The 9,976-nt window shown below is 51.4% G+C and overlaps 2 protein-coding genes across 4 annotated transcripts; both read left to right on the top strand.

Moving 5' to 3' along the window:
• The first annotated feature begins 28 nt into the window (after positions 1-28).
• grip1 (glutamate receptor interacting protein 1) lies at positions 29-3,453 on the top strand. The gene is made up of 7 exons (XM_067254932.1): positions 29-134; positions 336-374; positions 766-878; positions 999-1,043; positions 2,535-2,768; positions 2,959-3,105; positions 3,193-3,453. Exons 4-7 carry the CDS (start codon positions 1,038-1,040, stop codon positions 3,451-3,453), a joined length of 648 nt encoding a protein of 215 aa, XP_067111033.1. The 5' UTR covers positions 29-134; positions 336-374; positions 766-878; positions 999-1,037.
• Positions 3,454-6,584: 3,131 nt separating this feature from the next.
• Positions 6,585-8,941, top strand: LOC136960311 (uncharacterized). Of its 3 annotated transcripts, none has more exons than XM_067254753.1 (5): positions 6,585-6,695; positions 7,403-7,559; positions 7,657-7,758; positions 8,119-8,244; positions 8,641-8,941. In XM_067254753.1, the coding sequence occupies exons 2-5, from the start codon at positions 7,404-7,406 to the stop codon at positions 8,773-8,775; spliced, it is 519 nt and encodes a 172-aa protein (XP_067110854.1). In that variant the 5' UTR covers positions 6,585-6,695; position 7,403; the 3' UTR covers positions 8,776-8,941. The 3 variants fall into 3 exon arrangements, with proteins under 3 accessions (XP_067110854.1, XP_067110853.1, XP_067110855.1); XM_067254752.1 differs by having other exon boundaries at positions 6,594-6,695; positions 7,383-7,559; XM_067254754.1 differs by lacking the exon at positions 7,657-7,758 and having other exon boundaries at positions 6,594-6,695; positions 7,383-7,559.
• The last annotated feature ends 1,035 nt before the right edge of the window (positions 8,942-9,976 follow it).

The following is a 9,976-nucleotide window of genomic DNA, read 5'->3' as shown; positions in this document are numbered from 1 at the left end:
ACAGCTTCCACAGTCATGAATGGCGGAACGCCAAGCCCAGCCACGACAGCCAATCACCTGGCAGCACCCGCCAGAGGAACATCCTACAGGACCTGGGATTGGACAATGACTGGGGACCGTGCCCCAACCAGCGGGTACGAGAGAGTGTGTGTGCCTGAGTGTGTTTGTTAGGGTGTGTGTGTGTGTGTGTGTCTGAGTGTGTGTTTAGGTTTGTTAGGGTGTGTGTAGTCGTGTGTGTGTGTGTCTGAGTGTGTGTTTAGGTTTGTTAGGGTGTGTGTAGTGGTGTGTGTGTGTGTGTAGATATGATGATTGAAGTACTTCTCCTACATCTGCAGAGCCTGTACGCTGCCCAGCGGCTTGATAACAGACAGCAGGTGAGGGCAGGCCCACCCCTGACCCCTGGTGACCCCTGACCCCCCATCTGAACTCTCCCCCTTGTGTCCACAACACTGCAGCCTGAATGGCGGGTTAATCTTAGTGGTCGGGCGTGTCTCTGAGAATGTGTGTGTGTGTTTGATTGTGTATGTGTATGTATATGAGTGTGTGTGTGTGTGTTCCTGGCCTCTCATCTCACCTCTCTTCCTTCCCCTCTGAACTAAGCTCAGTAGCGTGTTCCCCACATGTTGATTGCTGATTGGGTGACAGTCCAGATTCCTGCTTGCTGATTGGGTGATTTGGGTTATTTCCGCTTCCTTATTGGGTGACTGGGCAGATTTCTGCTCTGCTGATTGGCTGACTGTGTGTGTTGACCTCTGACCTCTCCAGGTTCACAGTGGGGGCATGATGGGACTGAACCAGACCAGGAAGAGAACTTCTGGTCGCAGGCATTGGAGGACCTGGAAACCTGTGGCCAATCAGGAATCCTGAGAGAGCTGGAGGTAGGAAGCACATACTGGACTACAAACCTCAACGACAAAGAACTACAAATCCACGTGTATTTGTTCTTGGTTGCATGCGGTCACTTCCTGGTTGTGTGTAACTCCTCCCTCTCTTTCCAGGAGGAACCAGACAGGGTTTTGAATCAGAGAAACCTGACCATGCTGGTACTCCTCTGCCCCCCTCCTCTCCTCTACCGCTCTCTCCTCCTCCTCTTCTCTCCTCTCTGCCCTCCTCTCCTCTACTACTCTCTCCTCCTCCTCTCCTCTACTGCTCTCTCCTCCTCCTCTCCTCTCTGCCTTCCTCCTCCTCTCCTCTCTGCCTTCCTCCTCTCTCTTCTCCTCTCTCTTCTCCTCTCTCTTCTCCTCTCTCTTCTCCTCTCTCTTCTCCTCTCCTCTCCTGTCTGCTTGTAGCTGCTTTAATACCTTGTTTCTGTGCCTCCCCCGTACAGTGGTGCATTCCAGTCCTCCCCCCCTCTCCCCCCGCCCCCCCTGGCCTGCCTCCCCCCCGCCCCCCCTGGCCTGCCTCTCCCACCCCACCTCCGATCTGTGGAGTGTACCTGGCCATGCCACCCCCCCCCCCCCCCTCCTTACCAAGTCACATGTCAGTCAACCTCCAAACGACATGCTAATGCTTCACAAGCTAACAATGTAAAGGTTAGCATCATGGAAGCTTCACTGACCCAATGCTACTTTATTCATGCTACTAATGACACCTCTGTTGAACTGTGTAATGGCCTGAGTCTAATGCCACAACAAGGGGCTGAATGTACCTTGCTGTTTTTGAGGGCACGTATCATTTAAAGTGTGACATCATATCTTGTTCCAGAAGCACAAACACTAGAATGATGTGACTCAACATGGATGTTTTCACAGATGTTGAGGTAATGTTGAGGTAATGTTGAGGTAATGCTGAGGTAATGTTGAGTTATTCTTCAAATAAAAGCTGAGCTAACAATGAGACTGCAACACGTGAGTGGGAGATGAAGAGCAACTAGACCAACTGAAACCTGGGTGACCATGGAGATGCATGACACTGCCTCAGTATCAGCCAATAGAGAAACACCTTGTGCTACAGTTTGAGTTACCCTCACTTAAAACTGTCCAATGGGAACGAGGAGTCGTGTTGCGATGGGCATGGCAGTGTGAACAAAGCATGATGGGAGAGCGGTGCTGCAAGGCCTCTTGGGATGTGTAGTTCCCCGTGTTTGTGTGGTTCTGAACTCAGCTACCATCACTTCCTCTTCCTGTCCTGCCTGTTGCAGAGGGAGGAGGTGCCATGGGGAGGATCTGTAGAGATATGAGGAGGTGCTCTGAGGAGGACTCTGCATAGGAGACCAGCATTTGGCTGCATGACACTGGGTGAAAGAGAACCTAACAATGCTTTTGATCAATTCTACTTTGTTTTCTTCTCCCCTCCTCTCTCCCTCCCCCCCTCCCCCTGCCCTCCCCTCCTCTCTCCCTCCCTCCCCCCCCCTCCCCCTGCCCTCCCCTCCTCTCTCCCTCCCCCCACCCTCCCCCCTCCCCCTGCCCTCCCGTCCTCTCTCCCTCCCGCCCCCCCCTCCCCCTGCCCTCCCGTCCTCTCTCCCTCCCTCCCCCCCCTCCCCCTGCCCTCCCCTCCTCTCTCCCTCCCCTCCTCTCCCCCTGCCCCCCCCCCAGGCCACCATCATGTCAGGCAGCAGCCTCAGTCTAAACCACGAGCTCCCCTCCCGGTCCCAGCTGGGCCGGCAGGCCAGCTTCCAGGAGCGAGGCTCCAGCAGGGCGGCCCCCAGCCCGGCCGCTCGCTCCAGCACCCTGCCCTCTGACCCCGGGCGCAAGGCCTTCGCCCTGAGGAAGATGAGGCAGGAGATCTCAGACATCCTGGCCCCGCCCACACCTGTGGAGCTGCACAAGGTAGGACAGGATGTGTTCAGGCTGGTTCAGGACAGGTGTGTTGTGTCCAGGTGAACGTGGTTCAGGACAGGTGTGTTGTGTCCAGGTGAGCGTGGTTCAGGACAGGTGTGTCGTGTCCAGGTGAGCAAGTTTCAGGACAGGTGTGTTGTGTCCAGGTGAGCAAGTTTCAGGACAGGTGTGTTGTGTCCAGGTGAGCCTGGAGAAGGAGTCGGACCTGGAGGACTTTGGTTTCAGCGTGTCTGACGGTCTCCTGGAGAAGGGTGTGTATGTCAGCAACCTCCGGCCTGGGGGCCCCGCAGAGCTAGGGGGGCTCAAGTCCTACGACAGGCTTCTACAGGTACACTCACACACACAGATATAACATACACACAGACATTCACCCCTAGACACCCCCCCCCAGGGTAACTGTGCTGTGTCCCTCCAGATCAACCACGTTCGGACCCGAGACTTCGACTGTTGCCTGGTGGTTCCTCTCATCGCAGAGTCTGGCAACAAGCTGGAGCTGGTGATCAGCAGGGGCCTGGCTTCGGCTCAGCCAGCCTGCGAGCTCCACAACACTCCCGCGGACCTGAGCCACTCCCCTGCAGACCCCCTGCTGAGCTGGAGCGAGGCTGGGGGGGGGGGGGAACCCGCTGGGGGGGACCCGACTGTCCACAGACTCACTGTCTGCTGGCCTGCAGCTTAACTCGAGGCTGGGGCCGGGGCTGGGGCTGGGGGAGGATAGAGACCCCAATAAGACCTTATAGCAGAGTGGACGGCCTCAGAGTGAACGGCCTGGATCTCCTTGGTGCTACTGACTGTGGTCCCGCTGCGTGGATGTGTAGCTCTATAAAGCACAGACACACTCCTGTCCTGGAGACAAGGCCTACAGGCCACCCACACCAGGAGTTTCCTTCTTCCTCCTGTTCCTCCTCATCCTGTTCCTTCTCCTCCTCCTCTCCTCCTCCTTCTCTTCTCCTCCTTCTCATCCGGGAGGAGAGCAGAACACCGTCACTCCTGGACTGATGAGAGTCTGAAACAGTGACCAGTGCCATCATTATCTCTCCTACCTTTCTCCACTGGGCTGGTCTCTCCTCCTGGTCTCTCCCAGGTGTCTGTGCTGGTATCTGGTCGAACCCTAACCCTGACTACCAGATCATGTGGACCCTGTCGGGTGTTTTCATGTGCTGTTGGACTGGCTGGTCTGTGTGTGTGTGTGTCTGTGTGTGTGTGCACGTGTGTGTGTAGGCTATGTATATGTTTGTGAGCGTGCGTCACAAGTGGTTCCAGGCCAAACCTTTGACCCTGCTCATCAGTAGCAACACATACTGTCCTGATGATGCATTCACACACATACAATCACACACACACACACACACACTCAACACATACTGTCCTGTTGATGTATTCAGTCTGTTCACTGTTCAGGCTTCACTAAAACACTAAGACCTTCAGCACACACACACACACTCATTCACACCTCATATGTGTGTGTGAGTCAGAACACACTACCCCTAGTCAGCACAGTCAGTCTGTCTCCTGACCCCCCCCCATGACCTCCTGACCTTTGACCCCTGACCCCTCCTCACGCCACAGAACTTCAGCTGGCTGCACATGTCAAGCATGATGTCATCTGTTGTGAATCCTGAGCCGTCCAATCCCGTCTCCCCCTTTCTCTGAGTAAATATGAATATGCTAATCTATGTGCTACTACTGGCGTTGTTACAAGTATGTTTTGTACGTTTTATCGTTTTCTGAGGTCGCAGCCCTGAAGGCTTTACTAACCATGTGTGTAAAAAAGAGAATGGTTGTTGTGGGTTTGAAACCCGGGCCATTAGGATGAAATCTGTGTCATTTCTCACCAACAACGTCACTACAACGGATTTCCAGGATATTTCTTTCAGTTTCTTACAAAGTACAGCTGCTCTGCATCATAATATCCATTAGGACAAAAAAAAAGGCCTGTTTTAGTCAGGCTAGCGACGTTCCTCTCGTATCCGTGGTGATGATCGATGTCCCGCCCTGTTGTCAGCGCTCACCCAATCACACTGTCCACTCACTATTTAAACTGGCTCGGCAACCAATCACAGGGCTCCTTAACAAAAGCCACAACCCCCTCCCGCGGTCACGTTGCGAAGACTGTTGAAGCCATTCTGAGATTGGACCCACACTCGGGTCCTGTACTGCATCTCTACTGCGTGTCTACTGTGTCTCTAATGTTTGAATGTGTCTCTACTGTCAACAAGGTCCACACCTGTATCTTCATTTTTACTCTAGTCTTTTACTTTGTGTTGTTTCTATTCTGTTTTCTACTGTAGCTCTACTGTAGAGATACCTCTGAGGTCTCTCCACTGCGCACAATTATACCCTCATTCCACAAACTCTGGATTATCCACTGATAGTTTGTGAGTTGGTCTTGATTTGATTGACTTGATTACTACTGCTACATCTAGTCCCCAGTAGTGTTAAGGGTTTCTGCAACAGGTCCTGTCCTCTGCTATCTGGGCCAGACTGTCGCTTCGCACCCTAACCTGTTAGCTGTTGTCAGTAGAAACACCAATAATGTGATGTCTGGACTGTAGTACCGCCCCCTCCCACCGGGGGCTGGGCCAATCATCTTTCTGTTTGTGTTCTTCTGGATGGTATTGGACTGAAGCACTGCCAATTGAAATAGTGGGTAACCATTCTCTATATATGATCTGTTTGAAAATCAGTTTCACTGTTAAAGTCCCAGAAAAGACAAATGTATTTTTATTTCTAATGGACAGGTATTATGAACTATGTAAAGTATTTTTGTACAAATTTAATACTTTGGTAGCATGATATTTATCGTGTATGTATAACTTTGGGAATTCCTACAACTGTTACCCTTTGTATGTAAGAAAAGACAAACAAAATAAAAATAAAAACAGAGTGGGAAGTCCTAGTAGTGTCCTGATGTAAACATAAAGACCTGCTGGTCTAACCCTGCTGGTCTAACACAAACCCTGCTGGTCTAACCCTAACCCTGCTGGTCTAACCCAAACCCTTCTGGTCTAACCCAAACCGTGCTGGTCTAACCCAAACCCTGCTGGTCTAACCCAAACCGTGCTGGTCTAACCCTAACCCTGCTGGTCTAACCCTAACCCTGCTGGTCTAACCCAAACCGTGCTGGTCTAACCCTAACCCTGCTGGTCTAACCCAAACCGTGCTGGTCTAACCCTAACCCTGCTGGTCTAACCCAAACCGTGCTGGTCTAACCCTAACCCTGCTGTCTAACTCTAACCTGGGTTACTATCAACATTCATGACAATGAGCTCTCTATTGTTTCATAACTCAAATGTATAGAAAAGTAGTCTATAACATTTACAATAACTGATGTTGTTGTTGTTGCAAAGGATAGTACTGTACAAAATACAAATCACGAAAATGTTAATGAATAGTAATGTACAAAAGTTATGATAAAAGTTATAGGACCGTTTATGGAGGCAAATCAGTGACATGTGTGGACACCACCTAATTTGTTGGTCTGATGACAAAATTCTGAATTTTGTTCTATTTGAATTTCTGAAGCTTGTTTTTTTTACAGTTTATATGTGAATTCAAAAACCAACACATTCGGTGGTGTTTAAATTTAAAAATTCAATATTCAACCTTTTAAAATTCTAAACATCACTGATTTGCTTCCATAACCCATGGCCTACACAGATCATGAATCTGACTCACGAACTGACGTATAGGCACATGTGACTGAATGCGGAAAAAGCGGAGCGAATAGTCTAAAACGACAGAGGGTCATAACTGCTTATCCGGAGTCAGCGCTGTGTTTCAGACGCCGCTTGCAGCCTCGACATTAGACATTAGGAACCGATGGCAGACCAGTGACCACAACCTCGTTTCATAACGATGCAGGGGCTAGTGGCGCGAACTTCAGTACAACTCCTTTCACGAGGGCTTCTGTGTCTGCAGGTAAGACACGTGCAGATTAAGTTACCGGCTGCGGACGGACGCTCGGTACATTAGCGGTCAGACCAGTCAGATGTTACCGTGCTTAGATTTACCTTGATGGGACTGTGTGTCTGTGAAGCGCGTTCTAATACGGAGGATGTTTTAGCCTGGTAACATGATTAGCTAGAGAGCTACAGCACACAATCAAGACCTGTCCATTCAAGAAAGATACGTTAGCGGTCAATTTATGGATGTGATGCGTGTGTGTATGCAGGTTGTGTGGATGTGATGCGTGTGTGTGTATGCAGGTTGTGTGGATGTGATGCGTGTGTGTGTATGCAGGTTGTGTGGATGTGATGCGTGTGTGTGTATGCAGGTTGTGTGGATGTGATGCGTGTGTGTGTATGCAGGTTGTGTGGATGTGATGCGTGTGTGTGTATGCAGGTTGTGTGGATGTGATGCGTGTGTGTGTATGCAGGTTGTGTGGATGTGATGCGTGTGTGTGTATGCAGGTTGTGTGGATGTGATGCGTGTGTGTGTGTATGCAGGTTGTGTGGATGTGATGCGTGTGTGTGTGTGCAGGTTGTGTGGATGTGATGCGTGTGTGTGTATGCAGGTTGTGTGGATGTGATGCGTGTGTGTGTATGCAGGTTGTGTGGTGTCAGTGGATGTAGTGTGTCACTGTCTGTCTGCACATGCTCACTACAGACCGTCACATCTCGCCCCAGCATGCCGTCTAACGTGGAGATCAAGGCCAGGGTGAACGACTACAGCCTATTCGCTGAGAGGGCTGGCCAGCTCAGCCAATCAGAGGGCGTAGTGATCCGTCAGCAAGACACCTTCTTCAACTGCAGCAACGGACGGCTGAAACTGAGAAACCTGATGGTACACACACACACGTCACACACACACACATCTCACACACACACACACATGTCACACACATACCCGTGTTCACAGTGTGGGGTGTATGTGTGTGCAGGATGGGAGTGGCCAGTTGATCTTCTATGAGAGACCAGACTGTGACGGTCCTAAACTGTCGCGTTACTCCATCTCCCCCACCCAGGACCCTGAGGGGCTGAGGGTGAGGCTGCTGCCTATCTGTCTGACTCTGTCTGACTGCCTGTCTGACTGACTCTGTCTGTCTGTCTGACTCTGTCTGACTGCCTGTCTGACTGACTCTGTCTGTCTGTCTGTCTGTCTGACTCTGTCTGACTGCCTGTCTGTCTGACTCTGTCTGCCTGGCTGTCTGACTCTGTCTGCCTGTCTGACTGACTCTGTCTGTCTGTCTGACTCTGTCTGCCTGTCTGTCTGACTGTCTGTGTGTCAGTCTGTCTGTGTGTGTGTTTGTTTAAGTGTGTAGACAATGCTAGCAGATGCTCTGGGTATCAAAGGGGGAATAGGGGTTTAACTGTGTGTGTGGGGGGGATTTGTGTGCGTGTAGGTGGTGCTAGCAGATGCTCTGGGTATCAAAGGGGAGGTGAGGAAGGAGAGGAAGCTGTTCCTGGTGGGCCAGACCAGAGTTCATCTAGACACAGTGGAAGGACTGGGACACTACATGGAGCTGGAGGTCTGTGTGTCTGTCTGTTAGACTGGCTTCTAGCCTGTTTACCTGTGTGTGTGTGTGTGTGTGTGTGTGTACGTGGTGTGTGTGTGTCTGTTAGACTGTTTTCTAGCCTGTTTACCTGTGTGTGTGTACGTGGTGTGTGTGTGTGTGTACGTGGTGTGTGTGTGTGTACTAGGTGTGTGTGTGTGTACGTGGTGTGTGTGTACGTGGTGTGTGTGTGTGTGTGTGTGTGTGTGTGTGTGTGTACGTGGTGTGTGTGTGTGTACGTGGTGTGTGTGTGTGTGTGTACGTGGTGTGTGTGTGTGTACGTGGTGTGTGTGTGTGTACGTGGTGTGTGTGTGTACGTGGTGTGTGTGTGTACGTGGTGTGTGTGTGTGTACGTGGTGTGTGTGTGTGCAGGTGGTGATGAGGGAGGACCAGAGCCCTGAGGAGGGGGAGCAGGTGGCTCGAGGCCTGATGGAGCAGCTTGCGGTGGGGCAGGACAGCCTGGTGACCGGAGCCTACATGGACCTGCTGCTGGAGGCAGCGGCCTAGGCTCTCACACACACACACACACACACACTATATGCACCACACACATTCTACACAAACGTTACACACACACACTTCTTTTGTACTGTACTTTGCTTGTGTGATGACACACTGTAACTTCTGTATATAGTTCTGGTGATCGTTGAAGTGTTTCCTTAATAAAACTCTTGCTGACCTTGGTTCTGTGAGTCTTGGTATTTCCTCCTCAAACGCCCAGAGGCGACGGAAGGCCAACGGACGCGTTGGCAAGGTAACGTCCTGATTGGCAAGGTAACGTCCTGGTTGTTTGTTTTGTGGTCTGGGATTGTTGATCTGGTGCTTTGCTGACAGAGTCGAGCATTGAAAAATGATCTATCCAGCACATTCAGACATTGTTAAATAAGACCATTACAAGTACATACAAACACCATGATAAATAAAAGCATCAAGCCTAGTTGTCATTATAAAAGATTGTGTTCTAAACATATCTATACACTAGAAACCTACACCATATACATGACAGGGGAAAGTACAGCTCAGCCTCAGGTCCAGAACCAGAGGTCACAAGTTCAAATCCCTCTTTCAGGAAGCATGATGACATCATTCTGAATGCAGGTTTTGTCCACCAGGGTGCAGCATCGACCCACCACGGTCATTCTCCAGTCAAAACACTTCACATCACCTAGCTCTGGTGTACACCCCCATCCAGCCCTCCTCACCCCCACCCAGCCCTCCTCACCCCCACCCAGCCCTCCTCACCCCCACCCAGCCCTCTTCACCCCCACCCACCCAGCCCTCTTCACCCCCACCCACCCAGCCCTCATCACCCCTCACCCACCCAGCCCTCCTCACCCCCACCCAGCCCTCTTCACCCCCACCCAGCCCTCCTCACCCCCCACCCATCCAGCCCTCCTCACCCCCCACCCACCCAGCCCTCCTCACCCCCACCCAGCCCTCATCACCCCTCACCCACCCAGCCCTCCACACACCCACCCAGCCCTCCTCACCCCTCACCCACCCAGCCCTCCACACACCTCTTCAATGAGGAGTTTTTCAATTCATTTATCTCTCCTGAATGTGAAAGCTAACTACTAATGAAAGATGAGTCATTTTGTTCGGAAGGGAAAATAACACTGTCTGGAATCATCCATGGAGCGATCACCAAAGCGATCTCTATCTAAATACAGTGGATAGGCCTGTGTATAGTGCGGTGTGTATAGTGCGG

This window comes from Osmerus mordax, chromosome 17, assembly GCF_038355195.1.
Source record: "Osmerus mordax isolate fOsmMor3 chromosome 17, fOsmMor3.pri, whole genome shotgun sequence".
NCBI classification, from domain to species: Eukaryota; Metazoa; Chordata; class Actinopteri; order Osmeriformes; family Osmeridae; genus Osmerus; species Osmerus mordax.
Note: the sequence above shows the minus strand (reverse complement) of the source record. Positions and strands in the feature narration are given on the sequence as shown.

Bases quoted from the DNA above. Each gene is read 5' to 3' on its own strand.
- grip1 (XM_067254932.1), top strand. The intron at 2,769-2,958 runs GTAGGACAGGAT...TGTTGTGTCCAG, and splicing joins CACCTGTGGAGCTGCACAAG to GTGAGCCTGGAGAAGGAGTC. The intron at 3,106-3,192 runs GTACACTCACAC...GTGTCCCTCCAG, and splicing joins CCTACGACAGGCTTCTACAG to ATCAACCACGTTCGGACCCG.
- LOC136960311 (XM_067254752.1), top strand. From the start codon at position 6,633: ATGCAGGGGCTAGTGGCGCGAACTTCAGTACAACTCCTTTCACGAGGG. The intron at 6,696-7,382 runs GTAAGACACGTG...TGCTCACTACAG, and splicing joins GAGGGCTTCTGTGTCTGCAG to ACCGTCACATCTCGCCCCAG. The intron at 7,560-7,656 runs GTACACACACAC...ATGTGTGTGCAG, and splicing joins TGAAACTGAGAAACCTGATG to GATGGGAGTGGCCAGTTGAT.